Raw genomic sequence first — 26,125 nt, forward strand, 5'->3', positions numbered from 1 at the left:
ATGGGTAGTAATAGGGGCACACCAAGCACGACAGAGGGGAGGGGAGGTAAAACATGGTACGCACTTTCCGGTGGCCTAATTCAACCGAAAAACATCTTTGCGAGACACGATTATTGGTACACGAGCGTCACCTTGCGCACAGAGCGGCGGAGGTGGAGCGTGGCCCACATCGGGTTTCTTGAGGGGAACGCTCCAGCAGCGTTCTGAGGCTACGTTTTTAAAAAGCCGGGACAGTTCCGGGAACGTACGTGCGACATAAATCTGGTAACATTTTCATCTTCGAGCAGCTTCGGGTTCGCGGTTGCACAACAGCACGTATCAGAAATAAACGAAGCATTTCGCTCCCCCCAAACCACAAAGATGTCTCACCTACCTTTTGCTTGTTTTCTGAGGGGACGTAACGCCAGTCACGCCAGGTGTGACACAGAGCATAACGCAGAGCGACGTCTCGTCTAATATCTCGCGTCAATTCTGCGTCAATATTCTGCGACACGGCCGTGGAGGTGGATCATCGTTCTCGAACTTTCACCTTTCTGCAGATGGTCCGAGGGGGGGGGGAGTGGTGGTCGGAGAAGAACAAGACATTTACACCGAGAAGCGACGAGGAGCGAGACTAGGACGGACCAGGAGTAGACTTCAATTTAATTGTGGAAAAACAACCGAATAACCTTCTCCAGCAGGACTCCAATGTTGCTGTGACACTCTACAGGGCGGAATCACAATCCAAGAGGTGGAATTTTGAACGCATTTCTTTGGCAGGGGTACTTCCCGATTTACAGAAAGGATGATACAGAACTTCAATTTGGTTTTTTGTTGGATAATTTTTTGCGAAAATATCGACTATATTTACAAAAAAATAAACATAAAATAAGGAGCGCGACTAAATTGTGTTGTTTTTTACCTCCGGGTTTTGCCGTCTTCTTCCCACACACACACACACACATACGTACACATACACACACACACACACACACCGATGAGTGGGAGAGAAGAGCAAGCAAACCAATATTCTAGTGGTGGGAAGGGGGGAAGGGAAGGGGATTTTTAATCGACTTGTTTAAATTATTTGGGGACTTGGTTGGGGGGGGGGGGGGGAGTCTTGTGTGTTTAACTTAACATCAAAAAATTAGCTTCGAACCCGAGTTTTAACACGTTTTTGCTCTTTTTAAAGGGTTTCCCTCTCTCTACATTTTTTTGTTTTTGTTTTAGTTCATCTACATTACATATCTTTTACACAGTTTTGTTTTTGTTTTTGTTTGTTTCGGCCTAATATGTTCACCTTAGTTTCTTATTCTTTTTCTTCTACTTCTTCTTCTTCTTCTTCTTCTACTACTACTTCTTCTTTTAGGATAATATTTATACACAACATTTTGCTCGTTTTTAGTAGTTTTTTGTTTGTTTTTGTTTCATTTTTTTATCTTTCGCCCCGACTCGACTTGATTCAATCACACTTTTATTGATCTCTCTCGTTTCGGAGAGAAGCAAAAACCTAAAGTGCACATGACCGGTCTGTGTGTGTGTGTGTGTGTGTGTGTGTGTGTGTGTGTGTGTGTGTGTGTGTGTGTGTGTGTTACACGAATTTTCACACATTTAATCACGATGTGTGCAGTACATTTAGTGCGTGCGTGTGTGTGTCTAGGGGACTACTTTACACGCAAAACTTTGCCTCGACTTTTTGCCAACCCAAATTCGTGCCCGAAACAACGAGCAGAACGAGCAACGAGCATTGGATTGACTCGTGGTTATGGTGCCTGCAAAAAAATGGCGTCGTTTCCTCTCGTTTTCCCAATACTGATAAGCAACACAAAACGATACAGAGAGACAAACAGATAGAGAGAAGATTGATTGAGCAGGGTAAGAAACATATGTCCGATTGGTCTGATTGTGTTGTACAAAAAGCAATGCAATGCTTTAAAACTATTTGCTATTCGTTTGCAGGAGCAGCTGTCCAGCATTTCTCTGACTATATTGTTGTGTTGTGATGGGTGAATGGGGACTTTTGTGATAAAATAAAATAACTTAAAGCAAAACAAAAACACTCGGCGGCAGCGCTCGGGTGCTTTCTGCTTCCCATCTTCTTCGCTTCTAGTATAGTTAAGCTTGAGATATAAGTATTAAATTACACAGACGCACACACACACACGTTTTAGTATGTGTGTGAATGCTGCGTCGCTCTACTGTGTCGGTATTGATTAAAGGGAAGGTGGGAAATTGGCAATCACGCACAGTTAAAATATGCTTAATTGAGACTACAGAGCCTGGTGCACACCCGTGTCGGCACGACAACAACGCAAACACATATACGCTTATAAAAGGAATCTTGATGTGGTGGGATGGAATGGGGGAGGAGGGGGGAGAGGGGTTATAGGGTGAAGCGGTCAGTCTTTCATGTGTCTATCTCGCTGCACTCCCGCAAGCGCTTCGGGATTGGCGTTTGCGGAAGAGATGGAAATGACGTCAGGGGGGGGGGGGGGGGGGGGGAGGATGGTTGGGAGGATGTTGTGCCAGCAAGATGCCGTAAAGCGAGACCGTTGGGTGGTGAAATAGCCTTACGTAATGGTTTTTTGGTTCGATGTTTAGAAAGCATTGGGAAAATCTTCAAGATTTGCTTTCAATTTCAAACTTCGTGAATAAACGTTTTCAAAGAGCTTAAGTAGCTTTTAGTAATAAGTTTAAGTTAAAAGAAAAGATTGTACATCATTTCAAGATAAAATCAGTGTCCACTGACTTGATTTAGACGTAAAATAAATAGAGCAAATGAACTAGAATGAAGATTTATCATAGGTATGGACACAAATCGGCTGAAACAGTGCTTCTTTCAGGTGGTCTTTAGACGGTCTTAAGACTTAACAATAGCACTGCGACCGGTTGTGATGAAGCATTCCTTGAATTTGATGCAGGAACATCAACATCTCAACATCACAGTAGGTCGTTATGCCTCAGAATGCGGCATTCTATGGTTGAGCCTTAAGACATCAATATGCATCCAAAATTTGAACTCCAACGAAGTCTAAGCTTCGATAGATCACGACTAACGTACTGTAAGACCCGATCAAGACTTCAAAAGGCCTCACAAAAGTAACGTCCTAATGTGAAAGTAAGCACCATCTCTGTTTCTGAATACACTCTAAAGGCACTTAATTTCCACACACACACAGACACACACACAGTCAGATCTTCGCTTTAGGCACTCCTTGTGCACTCCGACACCTCGGTGGGGGGGGGGGGTATTATGAAGGATATGGCGGCACCATTCAACTCGAACCGTTCTAGCTTAATGGGTGTGTAGAGCGCGCTTTGTGTTCTTTTACATTTCCTAACCTTCAGTGTTAACCAATTTTGGGGGCCGAATTTAGCAGTGATCGAATGGCACACACACACACACACACATACCTGGCTGATTTTCGTATTTTTTCCAATTTTTTTGTTTGTTGGTTCCCTTTTTCTTTTATACAATTGCCATTTTCCAATTCGTGCTCGTGTTTTCTTACTAGAATGGTTCTTTTGTTTTTGTTTATCAACTAACTGCACTATGTTTCTACACATTTTTTTTTAGTTGCACATCAACCATCATGCCTATGAGTGAGTGTGTATGTGTGTGTGTGATTTCTTCTTTTTTTGCTTTTGCTCACTTTAAATTAATATCACTCTGCTCTGCTACTACAGGACTACTTCTACTACTACGAGACGGGCGGGGTTGGTTTTGTGACTTTTGGGAGGTTTATCTTATATGAGGGGGGAATTGGGAGGTGATGGTTTCGTCTCGGTTCTGGCGAAGAGATAAGGATTCCCCGTACGGGGAACACACACGCACACACAAAAAACGCACACATATACAAACACACGCACGCAATGGTCTTATTTGTTTTTTTTTTCTGTAAGTTAAAACAAGGAAACACAACCGCCGTCGTGCATTTCCTACTAAAACCAGGGACACTGCGCGCGTGTGTTGTGGGGGAGTGTTGGGATGGGATTCTAGCTCTCGCTTATTAAGGTTTATACGTTTAAGGGTGATCTCTCTCTCTCTCTCTCTCTTTCTCTCTCGTTAGAGACTGCCGTGTGGGTATGTGTGTGGGTGTGACTATGATTTCATCCGTCTTTCTTAAAAACAAAAACACAGGATCCTATCTACATACACGACTCCTCGTCCCAAAATTCAGTCGCCAGTACCTCCCTCCCTCGGTGGATGTGGGGTACGATGGACCGAAAGCGAAAGGACCAAGAATTTCCAACGACGATGACGACGACGACGACTTCGCCAACCATTCTTCTTCGAGCCCTCGAGATCTCTCTCGCGAAACTCTGCCAGTAAACCCCACGGAACTTGCTGCGACCAATCATCCTCTCTAGGACCAGGCGGGCGGATTACGGGGGGAAGCATTAGAGGGGTAAGGGCACACACAAACACACGGCTTCGGTTGGTGATGTTGGTGGTGGTGGTGGTGTCGGTGGTACATCGCCTGCGTGACCTCCTCCACCTGTATCATCTCGAGCATACTCCTCAGCTGCTGCATCCTCACACGACTCTCAGCTTCTCAACCAGCTCGAACTGCTGCTTCGACGACTACTACTGCTACTACTGCTGCTGCTGCTGCTGCTCCAGGACCCAAACAGCATGATGGCGGTGGCGACCAGCAGCAACACCACCGGACCGGCAGGACCCACCGTAGAAGCAGCATTGTTGTACGTGAGCTCCTCGTTCTTGACCACCTCGTTCGGGTGCTTGTCGTACTCCTTCGTCTTCTTCGTCGGCTTGCTCTGGCCCGGATGCACGTTGGACGGTGGGCTGTTGATGTTGTAGTTGTGGTTGTTGCCGTACACTCCACCCGAACCTCCACCGCCCATCCCCGTACCACTGTTGATGGAGGTGCGGGGCGGCGAGGCCGTGTAGTGGTGGTTGTGCCGCCCGTTAATGATGGCAGGTGTGGCGGACGACGGTGGCCGCACGTGCGGGGGCAGATGCGGTGGCTGCTGCTGGCCGGACCCATCGTTCCACACCGGCCAGTTGACCGTGTTCTGCACAATGTTGCCCTGGCTGGTGTTGATGGCGGGCGGCAGCAGCCGCGAGTTCGGATCGAACGCATCGATCGAGATGGTGTTGTTGGCGTTGATCGATCCGCCCGCGGCCGTACCGTCATGCGAGTGGCCCCCGATCACGGTACCGTTCGAGGGCAAATGGCCATGGTGTTGCTGCTGCTGCTGCTGCTGCTGCTGATCGTCCGCACAGCACACCTTGAAGACGACCTTCATGTTGTCCGTGGTGCACCGGCCGCCTATCCTCCGGTGCAGATCGTCCTTGGACGAGGTCGAGATGAAGTAGTAATCGTTGCCCGGTAGGAACTCGAGACCGCCCGGCTGGGGCGTGAACGGCCGGAACGTGATGGTGAAGAACATCAGCTTGTTCGGCTTGTCGCAGATCGCGATGATGCGCGGATCGTGGTTGGTGATGCGGCACGTCTCGTACTCCACCTTCGACACGTTGTAGATGATGTACTTCTCCGTCTCGTTGTCGAACGTCCCCGGCTCGTACACCGGGCAGATGATGTGCACCTGGTCGTACTCGAACTGCGCGTTGCCCTTGTTCACGTCGATGATGTGGTCGGTGTTGTCGATCCGGAAGATGCTGTTCGTCGTGTTCCAGTGCATGTAGAACGTTTTGGCACAGTGCAGCACGGTCGGCTGCAGGGCGACGAGCTGGAGGGCGATCACGAGCGCGACGGTGAGGGCTGGGCTGGTGCCGAGCCCGGGCAGGCAGCAGCGTAGCCGGGCGCTCACGTCCCGGTAGCGGCGTCGCTTGCTCGTGAGCGTGTTGCTGGCGGAGGCGTGCGGCTGTTCCGTGTGTCGGAAGGACGCCCCGAGTGTGCGGCCTATTCTCCACCAGCTGCTGGTGTGGTCGGTGGTGGTGGTGATGGTGTTGTCGTGGGCCACACTGTGTGTTGTCGTTCGCCACCGACGGTTGCCGCGGCTGTGCCCATTGCCGCTACAGTGCCGTCGTCGCTCGAGCACTTCTGTGTTGTTTACTACTGTCACTCCCGCTGCTGCTGCTGTCAACGCCATGTCGCTGCCACTACTATAGCAACCACTGTCACTGTGATGATGCGGATGATGCTGTCGTCGATGGTGCCGTTGCTTCATTGTATTAGCATTGCACGCACCACATACACAAACGCTCACTAATTTTGCTTGGAAATGAAATGTGTTCTCAAAGGCTGTGCTGTTGCCAGACCGCTGTCACTACACACGATCACACACACGATCTCACAGCAGGCGAGCGCTCAACAGGATGACCCAGCTGTCATCTCGATTCGGGTTTGTTTATCTATCGCAACGCACGAAAGGCTCGCATCACACACTGCTGCAGATCGACGTTTGCAACATTCTGCACGGAGAAACAAACACACAAACACACTGCTCTGTCACAGAATAATCCGAAAATGTCAAACGCACTGCCAGCTCGGTAAGGGATCCGAACGATGGACCGCAGACTGATGGGGATCGGTGGCCTTTCGCAGCTGTGTATGTGTTTATCGCAATCTTCTCCTCTTTCCAAGGCCAACAACAGGCAAAAAGCAACCCGCGCGGCCTATTGGGAGATTTATGTTGAGTGCTTTCCGTTGTTTTGTCACAAACGCACGACGCACTGCCAAAGAAGCGATGGAGAAGCAAATCGGGCACGTTGGATAGCGGGGCAATCACACACACACACACACAAATCACACCACAGAAACACCCAACACGCTTCAAAGGCCGTTGGGGCAGGAAGAAGCAGCCGAAGCAGGAACGATAAATTGAATTTTCATGACACGTTTTGGCGCGAGAGATTCGATTTTGCCAAAATGCTTTAATCTTCTATTCCTTTCCTTTTTTCTGTGTGCAAAATTTGCATTCACTTCTTTCTAAAGCGCACACATCACACGTACACCGGTGGAAACAATAGAGTGTGCATACACACACACTCACACACACTCACGCACAACACTTGCACGCACGGTGTAATAATCTCCGTCGGTGTAATTTCTACTTCCTTTTTCCTTCTCGCGCTGTGCTTGTGTGCATTGCCATGTACACACACGCACTCACACACACACACACACACACACTTGCACACCAATCGCACGTACGCTGCGCACAAACACACACTCACCAGTGGTGCAGATGCGTGCAGGCAGGGCAATAAGGGGCAGCGGCGCGGCACACCACTCAAATATTTTCGACCATTTTCTTTTGCTTCCTTTGCACCATCACTTCATTTGGGATTTGCTTTTTCCCTCTCTCTCTCTCTCTCTCACACACTCTTTTTTATTTCCTTCTCACTCTTTTTTGTGTATCGAAAAACTCTTCAGGGACGCACAGTGTGTGTGCCGGTAACAACACACCGGGAAAGGTGCGGAAGGGTGGTGGTGGTGGTGGTGGTGTTGGTGCACCGCAGCGGGAGACGCAAAAGGCCCACACACTTGCACACACATGTACTCACGCACGCACACTCATCCACGCACAAGCGCGTGCACACACTGAACGGCTGCTCACAGGCGCGCACATTCACATACACGCACACACACGTACGGCGACGCTTCCTGAATTTATTCTCTCCTCTGTGGCCGGTTTTTTTATTCGGTTTTGTTTCGCTGTGGAGCACACACACACACTCGCACACACACCGTTTTCGTGTATTCTTCTTTTTTTATTCACTGGCTCTCACTGCCTCTCACTCACTCCACTCACTCACTGTGACAGAACAGCTCGCACGCTCGCTCGCTCGCTCGCTTGCACTTCCTGCACTCTTCTGCCATACGGTCTCGCGGCACTATGTGTATGTGTTTTAATTTAGGCCTTTTTTTGCTTTGCTTTTGATACGATGGTGCTAGTAAAAAACTAATGGAAATAGAAGAGGATGGTTAAAAAACAGAAGAAGAAGAAAAAACAATTCCCGGTGCAATTACACACTGATCGGTTTCGATTTCAATCTTCAAGCCGGCTTCGTCCGCGTTTGCTGTTGCGATCTGTTTGCACATTTTCTTGTTGGACAAATTCATCATCACAACTGGGAAAGATCATACTCTGGGATCTTGTATGTGTCGTCGGAAAAGAAAAGGGAGAGGAGCATGTACATCATTTCACACCTCTTGTTTTTTGGTACATTTTCTTAGAAAGAGTGACACATATGCACACGCAACTAGACACACAACACACACAAAAAACGAACCAATCTTCTTCAGTGTAACCCTGCTAGCAAGAAGAGGTATTGGCATGTTGATAGGTTTTTGAGCCTCTTCCCTCTAGCACAGACTGACTGGCTTTACACACACTTTTCGGCTTTCACGAGTTGTCGTCGTAGTCGATTTTTTATTATTTGGGATGAAGCGAACGAAACGAAACGCGACGGAAAAAAATCCGATTTATCACGCACCCCGAGCAAACGAAGCGTGTTTCTCACGGCCGTTAAACACTCTTGTGTTTCAGCAGGGGCAGCAGCAGCACCCTCTCTTGATGGGACGGTGTTGACAGTGTGAAGTAGTAGGCGATGAAGACGTGTGGTGGGAGATGGTGTAGGTTACAAATGAGCGAAGTAGGCTGGCAAGAAATAGACACAAACACACGCACCCACTGGTCTCTACACTTTATCGGGTCTAATCTTGGTGATTTCTTGGCACGCACGCACGCAAGCAAACGACGGCGAGAAATAAATTCCTTCCCGTACAGCAGCGCCTTGTAATATGGCAACAACACCAACCAGCATCCACCAAACACCAAAGAGGACAAGCGAAAAAAAAGAACACAAACTAACTGAAAAGGCACTGTTCGAAGGGTTCGGAATGCTCTTCCTTACGACGCACGGGCACGGCTCGGAGCGAGGAAAGGAGGCACACAGTTCAAGTTCACAACTTGAAAAACCAGCCTTTACCAAATAAAAACCGTGCGGCGGACACACCGTCGTCTGGGAATGTCTTCCAAGTTCCGTGCGTCCCCCTGCCCCGGGTTCACCAAGGGTTTTCCTTTCTCATCCACACACACACACGCACCTTCGCTCGCACTCTTCACACTGTGTTCACCCCGCGCGCTTAAGGGCAAAAAGGGATTTCGAGAATGACTTTTTTCACTTACTTTTCACTATGTTTGCGGGGTTTTTTTTCAACCACTTTGCAACTATTTCACTTCCTCCTTTTTTCCTCCCTTATTGGTATCGTTTTCCCGTGCGTGAAAGCTCCCACCCACCCAGGGGGAAAGAAACTCTCTCCCAACACGTAGAGCTAGACTCGTCACACGCGGCACAGCACGCACAACCGTTCGGCGCGACGTTCCGATTGCAAGTGAGCGTGTGAGCGTGCGAAAGGTGTGCGAAGAAACCCGCCGCGCGGGTTCCATTCACGAAATTCCACTTCCCGAACCTGTACCTGTGGCTGTGTGTGTGTGTGTGGTGCTTTTGTTAAAACATTTTCTCGGAAGCAACCCCCGCTTGCCCGGCGTTGGAGAGAGCAAGCGCGCGCGATATCCGTGCTCTCATTTCGAGCAGCTCGCGAAGCGATTCGAGCACCGCACGAAGCACCGCCGGACGGTGAGGGCTCGTTCACACCGGGCCGTTTCAATTTCAATTTCTCGCTCACCGGGGTTGGAGCTCGCTCGTGTAGCCGTGAAAAATCCGATTACATGCGAATATGAGTGTGTGTTTGTGTGTAACCAAAATACATACAGCAAACCTGCCCCAAGACGATGAAACCTGCGGGTCGATGTTTGAGTGTGTGTGTGCGTGTGTTCGTGTGTGAGCGATGGGTAAGCGGTGTTTACCCCCACTTCTCACGTGCCGCTTCTCACGCACAATGAACTCACTCACGATGAATCATGTTTTCGGTGGTTGCGGTGTGTCGTCCGTTCTTCCGACGGCAAAACTGCCCAACACACCTTTCGTGCGAGATCATAAAACATGTTCCGTCGGGTTCTGCGCGGACACGATCGAGCGGCAGGCTGGGAGTTTTACGGTTTAATTATTTCTATCTTTTTTTTTATTTATTTGCAAGAGCTAAAAACTCTTCTCAAGATAAGAAAAGAGAGTAATCTGAGTGTTTCAAGGTGTTATTGCTGCTTAGAAAATGAGCAATCACGAGAAAATAAAGGTTACTCATGCTGCAAACGCGATACGATCAGAACACTACCTGGAATTAAGCCAACAACGACGAACTTCTGCTCGGTAAAGGTGTTTATTGCAGTTTAGCATGAAGCCCTAAAAATACTTCCAAAGATTCATCAAAACTGCTCCACAAAAACCTTACTTTCTTTTTCTTATTTGAGGCTCGATTTTTCCACAAAAGTAAAATAAGCTTCTTGTCTTGCATTCATCGCACATTGGGTCGCACACCTCTAAACATGCACGAGAGTTCCTTCCGAAGGCCTTATCAATTCCGGAACCGGACCTTCCTCTCTCACTATGCTACTTTGGTACAATTTTGTCGTTAAAAAAGCCTCAATGTGTCGCTGATCGTTTTAATGATTTTATCCTTGACAGATTCTCCCCTGAGACTAAACACACAGCCACAGGCGATGAGGCAGTAGTCGTTGACGGCCTAGGGAGGGGAGCGCTGATTTTGTCGCTGATTGGGCGGCCGCCGTCACCCAACCCATAAAAGAAACGTTCCACTTCCGGTCCGGAAGCGCCCAACGTAACCCGAAATTAAGGTCCCCGGCCCCGGAAGGACCGAATCTGGCAGGAGAGCACGAACGAAGGGGTTAACACCACGAGCGCACTGTTTCGCCGGTGGAGGGCGAAATCCTTCACTATTTGCCGTAATAATTAAAGTCTTTATCGTTCGCCCCGGTCAATCTACAAGCCCGGCGGCCGTGTCCCCGTTCTCGTCCAAATCCTGCGTTGGGTTGAGAAAGAAAATTACACCAAACCCGTCGGCGGCAGCCAAATGTCGTACTTCCCCCCCTCTGTTTTTTGGGGGGAGGGCCATGGAAAAATGTAACGGGCCCGGGCGGTTAGGGAATCGATTTTCTGATTAATTTATGCCCGTGTGCGTTTGCCGTGGCTGGTCGGCAGCAGCAGCAAAGGACCTCCTCGTGTAATGTTGCAATTTAGACCGAGAAGCGCCAGACGGAAAACCATGTTTGCCGAGGAAATAAAATTAGCCTCCGAAAGCAGGAAGCAGAAGGAAGTGGTGCTGCAATGTTCCCGCCCCTTCTGTGGTTGCTCTTACTCCTCCATGCTTTCCCGCCCCAATTGCTGGCAAAATGGCAAGCACACACACACAGGGTTGAGGAGGATCGGTTCCGTTGATTATAGACATTACACAGTGCACTAAATCGGCGCTCCTGCTTTGAGGTTCCCCCAGGCCACCTAGGAACTACACTGGCGTCCTACCGACTGACCCCTCCTCCCCCACTGTGGTTCCAGGGGGCCACGGAAGAAGGAAGTATCGATTTCGGGCACGGTAAAGACCCTTAAACTGGAAAATGGGTTGGGTGTGGTTCCTTGCAAGAAATGGCCTGCCTGCGCCCTGCGTCCTCCCTTTTACGGAAAATGGCCAGTGGTCAGAAATCATCCGACTCATGATTACGGGCTTCTCCCGGTAAATGGTTTACGAGCTACTACCCTGCTACCCGCTGAACAGTCATCATGGCGGACGGAGAAGGTTTTGGAGGGTCCTTTCCGGATAATCGACCATCGACTCCACCACCACCATTCGGGGGAAAAAATCCTATCCATCCATCGATGAAACATCAATTTTTGCAACGGCCCTGCTCCTCCTCGGGTCTATTCATTCACTGCGCGAACCGCCAGTCCTGCAGCCGCACGGAAAGTTGGGTGCAGTTGGGGCATAAAAGGCGTCCAGGGGAAATAAGCATTACACAAACAAACAAATACACGCACGCACAACTACACCAGGATATTTCAGTACGAATAAAAAAGAGGAGGAAAAAAGGGAAGATCCTTTACAGTCAATTACATCAATTTATACCGACCGATATGTTCGGATGTGTGGGTGAGCACACGGCGCCGATGGGAAGGTGCAGCAGTGTGCCGTATTTTGGGTCCGTAAAATGGCAAACCGACCATTAAAAGCCTCCCCATCATGGTGGGGATACCTTTGCTATTGGACTACCAAGCTGCAGTAGCAATGAGAGTGTTCGTTTTGCTTTCTAGCTTTGGTTTGAAAAATTGAACCATCGCCCTAGCTTGGCACGTTAAAAGGGCGAACAACGACCAAAGGCAAACACTGAGTCGCGGGGAGCTCAGTGACGCTACACGTTACGTATATCATTCATGGGGTGTATGCTTGTTTTCAACATTTCGATTTCTTTAACAGATGTTTGGGTGTGTGTAAAAACTTTGAGCAAGATGCTAGTTTAATTCATTAGTAAAATCAATATTTGATTCAATACCGTCAGCTGACGCTTTCAACCGGCAAAAGGAATGAGAAAGTTTGCATTGATTGATGTATCGTGCAGCGGTTGATATTTCATTCTGAAGAGGTTGAATGAACCTTTCCGAGAACGTTTGCATTCAGTTGGTATCGACTTAATAAATTGAATTTAATTTTCAATTATGAAGCCATGATTGTGTGTGTGAGCAGATAAATAAGCAAAGAAAGTGTAATTATTACATAGCACTGCACTTTAAGAATGCCAATTATTGTTAAAAGCATGGGTTAATCCATCATTGCATGGTGGAAATTTGCTGGCCCCATAAATCAAGCTTTTGATTGACATTTAACCGTACACCGCAATGTTGGCCCCTTAGTGTTGTGGCTAAGGCATTCGCCTCGCACGCCACACGTCCTTGGTTCAAATCTTATCGGAACCAACGGGCCCCACCACGCGTGTAGCTCCAAAATATATGTACGCGTTTCAAGGTGAGCAAAAAAGGATCTTTTGACCCTGTGAATATATGAAAGAAGAAACAGACTGTAAAAAAAGGGGGTGCGTAAAATGTATATGAACGTGATTTAATTAAAACAATAAAATAAGGAAAATAAATATAAATCAAACAAATTATTTGCACAACCACCTTGGTCACAAATTTGCAATTCAAATCTCCCCGCGTAATCGCGACGGCATGTTGTGTGGATAAATATTTTCTTTGATTTTATTACCAGAATGAAATTAGAACGAGTTCTTCAGTAACAGTAAATCATGCAATAAGTTACATTCTTTTCCTGCTTAAAGTGTTTTTACTATTATATAAATCTGGAATTGAATTCTGAAAGCCTCCATGATTCTTCGAATAAATAATAATACCTTCTCATAGAGACTTGATTACATCAAGAACGCTACTGCTAGTGCTCGCTGACCGTTTAAAATAATCAAAACTAACCACACCAATTTACATGCAATATTAAAACCAATGCAATCAGCAAACAATTTTAGCTTAATTTTCTCAATCATTTCTGAAACGACATGTTCAGCCCACCTACTATTTTCCCCCCCACCTTTTCGATAATCCTTCTTAGGACCTTGATGAAAAGGAAACCAAAGAAAAGGTGTCTGTCCCGCTCCATGACTAAGCTTGTCTCCCGTCGGTGGGCTCTGTGTGCTCCCTCCAAATTGGAACCACCACCACCAGTCCAGCTTAATAAATGATGATGACTGGACGTAACCTGGACGGCACACCAACCGACGGGTACGCGAAGGCCTGAACCGTAACCGGCCCGTCCCGTTCTCGGCTAATGTAATCGCCAAAGGTACAGGACATGATCGAGCATTAGGAATGAAACATTCTTCCCTTCTCCTTTTTTTCTATCTTTTTACCCACCAAGGATGTCCGAGTGGGGCAAGGATCAACTTCATTCATGGTGGCACAAGAAGCGAGCAAGAAAGGCGCGCGCGAGCGCCCTCTATCCAAGGGCCGGTAACGTAATTACCAAAAATCAATACTCTCCTGTACACGGAGCTCCGCTGCGGCGGTGAAGGATGTTAAGGAAGGGAAGTTTTGCATGAAACTGTGTACATGATTCCGACTTTTTCCTTTCGCCACCCATCGTGCCTCAAAACACTTGTACAAAAGCGTGTTTTGTTTGTCTGGCGGAGAGTGCTGTGGTCGAGCTTCGCGAACTTTGCCATTTTTTTTTTCTGCTTCTGCTACTGCTGCTACTGCTGCTGAGGCTTTCGGTCGAAGAAAAAGTGATTAAGGATGCAAACTATCATAAATCATGCGATGTTGATGATTAAATTAAATTACTTCGGGACCCATCCAGCGGTTGGTAACAGCACCGGGAAGGCAGCGGCTCGTAGCGCCGGGAGCAGTAGCAGCAGCACAAAAAAAAAAAAACAAAAAAACCGGAGGCCCAGAGGTTTGGGGATCATTGATGATAATTTGAGCCATTTTTACCACTCTCCCCCCATCCCCTTCCACTTGTTATCGGCCCCTTTCTCGTTTGGAGGATCTTTTATGCCTCGCACGTTTTCACGCTTACGGCCGGAGTTCGAGGCCGAAGCGAAGGGGGACACAGTGTGGAACCAAATCCTGGCCGATTTCCTTGTAATGTAGAATAGCGCCGGGTGGTTTCACTCTGCACACACACACACTCACACACAGTAGAAGTGCGAAACAATATGCAGAGAAACTAAAGCGAAAGAGATCCCTTTTTTCGAGGCGGGATGTAATTTGCATACGGGGAAAATTATTAAAATCCCAAGGAAAAATCCCCGCTCTAACTGACTTAGGCTAGCTAGCTAAGCGCTCTGATACACACAATCATCGCCATCGTCATTATCATTACCATCATCATAGTGTGTTTATATGCATGTTTGTGTGAGTAGGTTGTTTGCCAAACAAAAAGCATATCACACATCAAGCAGCACACACAAGCAGCCCCCGTTTAACACCCGCCCCTTCGAGGGAGGGAATAGTTTAACAGAAAAAAAAGCATTACCGAAAAGCATTTTTCACGCACCAGCAAAGCCGGCGGCGGTAATTTGATAAATTGTTCCACGTACTCGTACTCTGCCGGAGCGACAATCGTTTTAATCGGGTGAAAAGTTTTAATATTCACCATTCCAGCCTTCTGTGTGCGCGCGGGCAGTGCTATTGTTTTGCGTGGGGATGGAAATTAAAACTAAATGAATACACACGCTGGCTTGCAATACATAGTGAACAATAAACAGTGAACAGGGAGGCGAAAATGATTGCGGAGAAGCGTAATGATTAAAACTACCTGGAATAGGGTCCCCGTTAATGCGAAACCATAGAGGGAGCAAAATTAGTTAATTCTGCGAATTTTTAAAGTTCCTTTCTCGGAAGGTGTTAAATTGTGCTTTATAGTTTCCATGAAAAAGGGTAAAAGCAGTGATTAAACATAGCCTGAAAGTAAACAAGTACCTCGATTTGATTTGATTTTATATTTTCTATATAACAAACTAATATATGATTTTTAATGCATCAAACAATGCATAGCCTTCCTGAAAAGGTCCCAAACTTGTTCGTCAGTTTGTCCGGTGTACCACAGGGAAGTGACACATTGGCCCAGTATTGTTTATCCTATTTATTAATGATGTTGTATTTGCGCTTCCAAATTTCCGCTTATGTTATTACGCGGACGATATCAAGATGTATGCGACCATTAGAAATAATTTGGACAGCTTGACACTCCAGCACAGCCAGGACGAATTTAGCAATCGGTGCTCTGCGAACTCGCTATCCTTGTGTGTCAATAAGTGTTGCGTGATTAGTTTTACTCGTAAAAAAGGCTCTATTATGCGAGACTATAATCTTGACTCGTGTATAAAATCCCACGTAACATAGAAACTAAGAACCTCGGTAATATTCTTGACTCATCACTCTCCTTCCGTCAACAGTATTCGTACGTCACCGACAAAGCATATCGGCAGCTTGGTATCATTCATCGTCTGACATCTGATTTTAATGACCCTTTCTGTTTAAAACAACTGTTCTTCGGCTTAGTCCGGTCCATACTTGAATTCAATGTTGTAAGATGGTCTCCGCACACTAACAACTGGTCCACATGAATTGAGCGCGTTCAGAAAAAAAATCACAAAAATAGCTATAAGAACCTTAAGGTGGAACATGGACCAGCCTCGAACATATCAAACTAGACGGCTCCTTCTAGGTTTGCAGTCCTTAGAGAGACGTAGGGAGGTAGCACAAACAGTTTTTGTAGTAAAGCTGATAAAAGGCGAAATTGATGCTCCCGAGCTTCTTCTTAAGATCAATTTGTACGTTCCTGACCACGCACTACGTCCTCAGAATTTTCTGATCAAAATAGACCGGGCCTGTACTTACAGAGGAGCTCATGATGCAATTATTTCAATGTGCAAAGAGTCCAATTATTTCAATAAGTTCTACTCCTTTTTTGGCTTCAATATTACCGTTGCCACGTTGAAATGTTCATGTCTGTATTCAAATATATAGCAAGTAAGGTTATCTTAAGTTTTATTTTATTTTTAGCATTGCAAAGGCCCCTGTACGCGCCACGCAGTTATCTTCAATAAATAACTAAATAGTTATAATTTCATATAAAATCCAACTCTTTTGAGCTTGTTTAACAGATAATTACATTATCTGCCATGATTATTCTTCTTCTTTGGCACAACAACCGCTGCAGGTCAAGGCCTGCCTGTACCCACTACTAGTGAAGTGAGCTTGGCTTTGAGTGACTTATTGTTACCATAGTAGGATAGTCAGTCCTACCGTGCCCCCATAGGTCTATTCGGGACTTGAACTCATGACGGGCATGTTGCTTCGTCGTACGAGTTGACGACTGTACCCCAAGACCGGCCCATCTGCCATGATTATTTGCGTTTAATTATCTTAAAATGTGTTAAAAGCTTAATAAGTGAGTTTAGTTTAATTAATATACTAATCATTTATCTGGTACGCATAAACAACATATATGTTCATATAACATAACTTTACGTCAGGAATTCCAAAACATACAAACAACAAATTTATATACACAATTTTGCTTGTCATACAATATTAACAATATTTAATATTAAAATTTCCAAGGATTGTTACTTGTTTTGCAAATAATATTTTTAAATCATTTGTTGCCGAATCGGCTTTAAAAAAATTAATAAATCGTGACATATACATACACATCATGAAAAACTATTTTCAATCATGTCTTCTTCCCACATGCAGAAGGGTCCAGTTGAGAATTTGGTATGGATCTGACCGTGTGAGGAACCTCACGCTTTAACCACTCGACCACGGCAGCACTCCAGAGGACCTGACATACGAAAGGGTATAGATGTTGTCTGCAAAATTGTGCGCCACCATTACTAAAACCTTTCAAAAACACGTAGAAAAAAATGTAATCTATTTGATTCTGTCTACTACACATTACAGCGTCTGTAGCAAAAAGCACTGTCAAATTAATCTCATTTCATTTAAAACAAGCGCATTAAAAAGCTGACTACTACTTCACTTTTATCACCACCCGTTGTCGTCATAGTGGTGCAAAATGTGTGTGTGTCTGTCTGTGTGTGCAAACTTTCATTCCTAGCATAAACCTCAACAAACCGGCGACGTGCTGGGCGAGATTTTTATTGCTGCAAAACGAGGTTCCCCGGGTTCGTTTTTATCCTTTTTTTACCTCCTAGAAGTGCAAATGATTCTATCCTCTCAACTACCACATGATAGAGTGGGGGGGGGGGGGCGAGGTGGGAGCAGAATTGTGCGTAGTAAAAATGAAGTGCAAAAAATCTCCACTCCACACTAACCAGCCCCCATTCTCCCATTCGCCGCAGCAAAACGGCAAAAGTTGTAACGGAACATTGCTCATGTAATTATTTCCGTTGTGCGTTCTCTACACTTCTGCACTCGGCAAAATATGCCAACGAGCCTTGCCGGGCGATGACGACGGTGTCGGTGGTGGTGGTGTCGGTTTTAGGACTTCTTCTTGTACTGCCACGGCACGGCACTATTTTGCGCTTGTGCATTCACCTCCACGGTTTTGCATTCATCGCAATTGTCGACGCGCCACGTGTCGCCTGGGTACGTGGGGTGAAGGTAAGTAAGCTGCGTTCTGGTGTGGGGTGTGTGTGTGTGTGAGTGTCCTTCTTTTCAACAAACCACTGAGGCAGTCAACTACACAAAACATTGAAGATGATTCAGCCTTTCTTGCGGCAAATGTGCGTGTGCAGTTGAGTAAAAGTCAGTGGTTTTTCACCAACAGTAAAAGAGAGTGGCGTCTTTTCACCAAACCCCATAACACATACACACACCTTCTTGCAGGCGCGACGATGCATATTTGTTTGTTGCTGTTGCTGTTGTGTGTTGGTGTTTCACTGGTGCCTCGGGTAATTATCGGCTTCGTACCGGGAAGGTTTCAGTTTCCACACCGACCCAAACACACAACAGTCAGCCGAGAGCGAGAAGCGAAAAAAAACTTGGATGTAATGTGCGGCGAGGGAAGAATGGTACAGTGCACTGTATAGAAAAAAAAACCCACACGCACACGGGCCGGAAAAGTTGACAAATTGGTCGAGTAAAACCCACCACCGACCACCGAGGAGACGAATGGTGCCACTCTGGGGAAACCCTCCAGAGTGTATGTGTGCGTCGCTCTCTCTCGAAGTGCTCGAGGAAATCACACACGCACAACAACTTTTACACACACTCTCGTTTGCAAGTCCCTTGTTTTTCTTTTCCCATTTATTTTGCCTTTTCCCCCCCCCCCCCCCGAGAAGGATTCTTGCCGACGAGTCCGTGTGACGGTTGTGTGCACAACCCTGGGTGCAATTGCAACTGGGCCGGGCCGGGCATTTGCACTTGGCAGGATGCCTTGCGGGAGTGGATAGCAGCAGCAGCGGTTTTGCAGTGAGCATAATAAAAACACGTGCAGGCATTAATTTGGAACGCAAAGGGGCCACGAGAGCCCACGACGCCACCGCCACCGTTAAAAAGGTGCGAAGTTTTCGGTTTCAAAACTCATTACGCTCGAAGCAAAGCAGGGAAGGTATGGCAGGGCAGGGCGGAGAGCGGAGAGTGGATGTCATAAAAATTGGTCAGCTTCTATGGGGCTTTGCAATCCCTTCCATCCGCTTGTTAATGCTGTTTGGGATGGAAGGCATTCTCGCTGCTTTAAGTACGCCAAAAACGGGTTTCCCTCAAACGGGTTCATCTCCTAAGCGTTGAAATCTTTCCACACTCTCTCGAAACGTCAATTATTTTTGATTTGCTGCGTGCTTGTGTGTTTGTTTTCTCTCTCTTTCTCTCTCTCTCTCTCGCTTTACTTTCTTTAGTCTCGGGTATGTAAATACATAAATTAGCATACAAACACACAAGTTTGGCGTTTCGTTACCTTTTGTCTTTTGCTGGCTTGAGGGAGTGAGTTTCGTTTTTTTTTTGGTGACATTGTGAGATGCATTTCTGCAAATGTACTTTTAAGGGATAATGCACTTACAATTTGCATCGTAAACATCAGGAAGGTTGGTTCCGAATTCCCGAATTGCATTATTTCTTATCCATTGCACAAATATAAGCGTAAGTTAAGTACAGTACTAGCTACGAGCAACTTGCAATATTTCCCATCTGAATGGCTTATTTTCATAGAGCAATGACTTGTTAAGGTGCTATCCATGAATTACGTTACGCTCGCTGGAAGGAGACGATACTTTCTAGCGTTAGTGTCATTTACATACAGTCGGTGTCGCTAAATTTTGACTCTAAGGCATGAATGTTTGACAGTGCGCTACGTAAGTTTTGACTCTAACGTACCTATTTTCGTCTGTAAAAAACACTTCAAAAACCGCGTAGTTAAATTGTGGTTTTTGTGTGAAAAAAAAACTAATGAAATTGAAAAATTTCAGAAGACACATATTTCAAAAATACTGTTTTCATTCCATGAAAATTTACAACAACTGGCATAACAATTTAAATATTCGAAATTTTATCAATTAAATTATTGATTTATTTGCTTAAATTGGAAAATTAAATAATTAAATAAGACAAAAATTGATGCACTCTGTCCCAAAGGGATACCGCCCCACAGGCAGCAACTATGACGCGTAATTAAAAATGTATGTCTTAGAAACAAATATAGGCCAGAAATTTAGCGGCAACGACTGTAAAAGGAAGAGAAGCTTCGAAATGTTGTTGTATAACATTGAACAAGATGGTCTAAAAATGGTTAATTGTCATATGATTTAGAGAGAAAGAGAGAGATAGAGAGAGAGAGAGAGAAATAAAGAGAAAGAGCAAGACAGTAATGCGTATGAACATTTTTCTCTGCGTTACGTATAGTTACTAGTGGAACGCAGTTTAAAATGATAAATTCATTGCGTTACGCAATTTATGGATGATCCCTAAGCTATGTATGTGTATTTAATATTTCATGAAGTCCTTTACAAACTAAAATGCTCCTTACTAACGTCACAATTTTGTACTGTATTTTCCATTAAATAAGGCTAATTGGTTCAATTGTAGTTTTTTCCTGATTTCTAAATATTTGTTGTACCTTCAAGACTTCTTAAAGGAACATCCTTGTTCCTACTACCAAAACTCTTTCACTCAATTTTACACCTTTAAAGTGTGTGTGTAAGTATGTTAATTGTGAGTGCGTTCTGCATTTGCACACATGTGTGCCCAACACGAAAAGGGATAACCGAAAGCAAGGCAAACAACAATAACAACTGGGGTAACAAATACACAAAACATACAGGAGAAGAAGAACACACTGGCAGGAAACCAGGAGAGGGTAAAGAGAGGTGGGGAGCTTACGAAACAAAAAAGGTGTGAAAAGGTACTTTTCGTACGGTGCGCAAAAACGAAAACACACACAAAAATCCATGGAGCCATTTCCCATCTCGTTGCCCGTGGGGAGTCGCCGGCAGTCCAATCCGGCAGGCCGGCCGATCGGTTGGTTGGTTGAGTTGGCCGCTCTTCTCGTAAGCCGCATGAAGGGGGGGGGGGGACGTGGTGCAGCAGGAGAAGAATGTCACAGGCACACCAAGAAAGAAATCCGATATGGAGAACTTGCTCTAAAACAAAGCGAAGAGAAAAAAACCCTTCTTCTAAGCGCGTAACGCATTTCGCACACAAAAACAAGGGGGGATTGTTTCTTTTCGTTCTCTTTTCTATCTCTCTCTCTCTCTCTCTCGCTCTCTTTCGTCACATACGCACACATACACCAGGAGAAACAGCAAGCGTCAAGGGTCAAGGGAGGCAAGCGAAACCTGCGAAACCGATCAACCCGAGCCCCGGGATGTGACGGAAGGCGAAACAAACGAGGCACACTCGCTTGCACATTATGCGCTTTTTTCCCCATTTTCTCTGCCGTTGCGCGCGCGTGTGTGCGTATGTGTATGCATTTTTTGTGTGCATCCACAAAATGCATTCGTCGGTAATGCACCGCGCGTCAAATCATGCAACAACAAGAGTCGAAATAGGGGAGAGAGAGAGCGAGAGAGGGTTTGAAAATGAAGCAGCAAGATGATGGAAAACCGATGCGTGCAAATGTGCCTATGTTTGTATGTGTGTGTGTGTGTGTGAGTGTGGGCGGGGCCGACAGGAGTTTAGAGAATGGGGGGAGGAGGAATATTGCGAAGAAAAAGAAGAAGCGCAGTAGTAGGAAAAAAATAGAGCTAAAGACCGAGGGAAAACGTAAAACAAAAGAGAGCCCAACACCGAGGGAGGTATAGATCGCCCAGTTAAGGCTCGTTTGAACATGGAGAGTGTGGAAAACGGGGGCTGGTGATATGGTATTTGAGGGGGGAGGGAAGGGTGTTAGAAGTACATGAGCAACCGAGGCGAAGAGGGGTCCGTAATTCGATCCTCTCACTGCAGTTTTTTTTTCTTTCTTCTTTCTTTTTCTGTACGCTTGTGTGCGTTGTTGGACGAGAGTTTATCTTTTCGCCTTTTCGCCCTCACACACCGGCACACCGGGGTAAGTGAAAATGAGTTTCATAGGTTAAAGCTTACACGGGCGAGGGAAGGGGCAGGGGGGAGAGAAGTGCATGGTTTTACCACAACCCTATCTCTGCTCCCTTGCTCTCCCTGAAAGTGCATATCCTCACACTCGTGCCGTCCGTGTTGTGTGGGGGCAGTTTTTAATCTTCTTTCGCCGCTTCCTCACTTTAAATTTTGCACTTTTGCACAACCCACACACACACACACATAGACACATGGACACGTATGGTCACAGAAATGGCAAAAAAATGGGAGGCGATCTGAGCAGGGACAGACGAGTCAAAGGACGGATGCGTACGTCGGTAGTGCGAACTTTGCATGATTGAAGGTGATGCGGTCGGGTAAAGCCTTGCTGCTGCTGCTGCTGCTGCTGCTTGGGCACTTTGCGCATGAAATGGAACACGCCGTGCTTTGCTGCTGCCAGAAATCGGGAACCAGAAATGAGGGAACCCACTTCTCCAATTTAAAATATTGTATTTCATCATCATTTGAGCACCGGTGGATTGTGTGTGTGCCGATTTTTTGTTTTCTATTTCGTTTTGGTCCGTCCGGCAACAAATGTGCCAAATGTGTGTGGGGGGACCGAAGGACAGAGTGCTAAATAGAGCGTTGGCAGTTGTGGCGTTGTGGCGTTTGTGTTGGGGAAGGATAATCGATGCTTTCCGAAGGGAATGCACGGTATTGAAATGGCTGTGTAACAAAATAGGTAGGCTGCAGTTGCTGAATATGGTATCGCTTAAGTATGGTTTTATAACAAGACTTGCATCGTGTGGTATTGTAAGTATTTCAAGCACCAATTTGCTCACCCATTTCAGGCGATTCATCATGCACCTTTACATACGATAGTTGCTCACTACACGCAAAACGGTAGTAAATATATCTGGAAATGGTTTATTTTGTATCTGTCTATGCCTATACCCTACCTCACTCAATTTTTGAGGCTTTTATTGTTACTCTTTTTTATGCGTTGAGCATTCATTCCCTGTGTGTACAGTTTTGTACCAAAAGGACAAAGCTCAATCATAGTTTGACAGTCTTTGAATGGTTTGGTATCAATTTTTAACATCGATTGTCAATGTAAGCCTCAAAGGCTCCAAAAGTTTTGCTTCCCTGTATATCACCTGTCATCGAAGTTCTCTTTTGTGACATTAAATTTGGTAAAAGTATTTTACTTAGCTTATGAAACTGGGTGATTCATTTATGAGTCAAGTTATGCAATCAATAATGAAATGAGTAGATGTGGTATTCTTATGTATTTAATGTTTGATGTTAATGAACTTAATGTATTTAAAAACATTGATGGTTTATTCAGTAGGAATGTCTTACCGTATTGCTGGACATTAAGTATAAGCTGGAAGTCCTAAAACCCCACGAGAATTATTCAAAATTATCGTTTAAAATTATGTTTTACTTAATTATTGTACAAAGTACAAATCTTGAAGTAGAAAAATTAAGTGCGATGGAGGCAGAAACCAATGCAATTTGTAAAAAATAGCGATGAAAATTCAAAATTTAGCTATTTTTGCAATGAAACCAAAAACTGTTTACGTTCTTTCAACATAAAACACAACAATGCTAGAAGTTGTACTTAATTTACATTTTCGATTTTTTTGCAGATAGCTGTAGAAAACACAAAACAATTACTTTACAGAGGTCCCCGTGAGCGTTTCTTGGCCGGTTTTTGATGCATAAATAATTTGAAAATCGCAAAAATGGCATAAAAAAACACAATGCTATTGATGCACCACAGCTGGTTCAAAGCATTTCCCTTCCAATATCGTCGAAAGCTCGGCGCGTAGAAGGCTTTCGTTATTAAGGAAAAATTTCCAATAACAAACCCAAAACCAAACTCTTCTCACCCAACGCACAAATCCCTTTCGTGACTTCTTGCCATGCAAAAAACAATAAAATTCTCCTTCCAGCCGTGCAGCTCGCGAAGCTAAATCAAAACCCGCGATCCGGATGACCTGGTAAAGATGGATGGATTGTCCCGGTTCTGGCGGGTGCCCGCTGATTTGCACACAATATACCCTAGCTGCAGCACCCGGTCATGAGAGGTCCGTGGCCACACGGATGGACACAAACATACACACACCCGGCGAACCTTCCATCGTTTCACCCGCTTTGTTTTCGCTAGCTCGGGGGCTTGGAGGTCACGCGGAAAAACTTCGATTTTGATGGAACTACAAACGAATCAAACATTGGCTCCCACAGCGAACGGATCCCGGATCCATCGCGTGGCTGCATTGATTGAAACCACCGGGACACAGACAATTTGCAACCAAAAGCCGGCCGTGGCAGTGGTGGTGGTGTCTTGCGCGGGTCCTACAGTAGCCACCGGTGCCACCGTAGCCAAACGAACCGTCCAAAAATGGGTAGCCAGTGTAGTACGTTGATAAAAATTGTCACAGCGCGAGTTTGAGGCAGAACAAACGAAAAGAAGAGAAAAAGAACCAAAAAAGACAACAGCAAACAAAACAAAAGCAAAAGCAGGAATTCAGAAAACGTTTCGCTCATTTTTCGCCCATATCTATAGGTTCTCGCGCGCGCACACAAAAGGGCTCTTGCTGACCAGCGGTTCGATTCGGTTTCGTTACGAGTTCGAACGATCGAGATAGAGGACGGCTGGCGTTGTGAGTGCGAAACGAGCAGGAGGGAAACGTACGCGGCTCTCCACCGTAAAAGGACTTCCGAGGCATTGTTTCGCCGGATTCGCGAGGACTTTTGCACCGGTGGGTTTTTGTTTGTGATGGTCTCTCACTCTATCTTTGTCTCCTTTGAAGCGTGGAGGCTTGGCTGCCTTTCTAGCTTTGTAAGGAAGACAAAAATGCAATGTCATTCCTTGCAATGTGGTGTAAAATTTATCATTAATTATTTATTAGTTTAAAAGTTAGTGTAAAGTATAAAGTATAAAGTATAAAGTATAAAGTATAAAGTATAAAGTATAAAGTATAAAGTATAAAGTATAAAGTATAAAGTATAAAGTATAAAGTATAAAGTATAAAGTATAAAGTATAAAGTATAAAGTATAAAGTATAAAGTATAAAGTATAAAGTATAAAGTATAAAGTATAAAGTATAAAGTATAAAGTATAAAGTATAAAGTATAAAGTATAAAGTATAAAGTATAAAGTATAAAGTATAAAGTATAAAGTATAAAGTATAAAGTATAAAGTATAAAGTAAAAGTATAAAGTATAAAGTATAAAGTATAAAGTATAAAGTATAAAGTATAAAGTATAAAGTATAAAGTATAAAGTATAAAGTATAAAGTATAAAGTATAAAGTATAAAGTATAAAGTATAAAGTATAAAGTATAAAGTATAAAGTATAAAGTATAAAGTATAAAGTATAAAGTATAAAGTATAAAGTATAAAGTATAAAGTATAAAGTATAAAGTATAAAGTATAAAGTATAAAGTATAAAGTATAAAGTATAAAGTATAAAGTATAAAGTATAAAGTATAAAGTATAAAGTATAAAGTATAAAGTATAAAGTATAAAGTATAAAGTATAAAGTATAAAGTATAAAGTATAAAGTATAAAGTATAAAGTATAAAGTATAAAGTATAAAGTATAAAGTATAAAGTATAAAGTATAAAGTATAAAGTATAAAGTATAAAGTATAAAGTATAAAGTATAAAGTATAAAGTATAAAGTATAAAGTATAAAGTATAAAGTATAAAGTATCAAGTATCAAGTATAAAGTATCAAGTATCAAGTATAAAGTATAAAGTATAAAGTATAAAGTATAAAGTATAAAGTATAAAGTATAAAGTATAAAGTATAAAGTATAAAGTATAAAGTATAAAGTATGAAGTATAAAGTATAAAGTATAAAGTATAAAGTATAAAGTATAAAGTATAAAGTATAAAGTATAAAGTATAAAGTATAAAGTATAAAGTATCAAGTATGAAGTACAAAGTGCAATTTAACAAAGCAGTTAATTAAATTATAAATTTCATACTTCAAATAATGCAATAAATTCACCTCGCTCTGTTTGCAAACACACGCTACACACGAAAGGTAAATGGAACGCGGAATGTGTTTTCGCCCTCCAAATGCTGTAGCACTTTATTTGTCCTCGCGAAGAAATGCACCACCACCGCCCAGAATTGGACACACACTCACGCGTTTGCCCTTGAGAGGCCGTCTTGCAATTGCACTTGTCTTCTCTTTTTTTTCGGGGCGACGATATTTCTCACAAAAAAAGAGTCAAAATCACGCAACGACGCTGGCGACGCTGTCAAAACGATTATCGCGCCT

The 26,125-nt window shown here is 44.5% G+C and overlaps 1 protein-coding gene across 2 annotated transcripts; it reads right to left on the reverse strand.

Moving 5' to 3' along the window:
• Positions 1-1,440: 1,440 nt before the first annotated feature.
• Positions 1,441-9,326, reverse strand: LOC121597380. 2 transcript variants are annotated; one of them, XM_041923103.1, is made up of 2 exons: positions 9,103-9,326; positions 1,441-7,872 (listed from the first exon to the last, which is right to left on the reverse strand). In XM_041923103.1, exon 2 carries the CDS (start codon positions 6,133-6,135, stop codon positions 4,528-4,530), a length of 1,608 nt encoding a protein of 535 aa, XP_041779037.1. In that variant the 5' UTR covers positions 6,136-7,872; positions 9,103-9,326; the 3' UTR covers positions 1,441-4,527. The 2 variants fall into 2 exon arrangements, with proteins under 2 accessions (XP_041779037.1, XP_041779038.1); XM_041923104.1 differs by lacking the exon at positions 9,103-9,326 and adding an exon at positions 8,408-9,085.
• Positions 9,327-26,125: the final 16,799 nt, after the last annotated feature.

Source organism: Anopheles merus, chromosome 3R, assembly GCF_017562075.2.
Source record: "Anopheles merus strain MAF chromosome 3R, AmerM5.1, whole genome shotgun sequence".
NCBI classification, from domain to species: Eukaryota; Metazoa; Arthropoda; class Insecta; order Diptera; family Culicidae; genus Anopheles; species Anopheles merus.

What these genes read in the sequence shown, in the direction of transcription:
- LOC121597380 (XM_041923103.1), bottom strand. Translation starts at nt 6,135, where the DNA reads ATGAAGCAACGGCACCATCGACGACAGCATCATCCGCATCATCACAGT.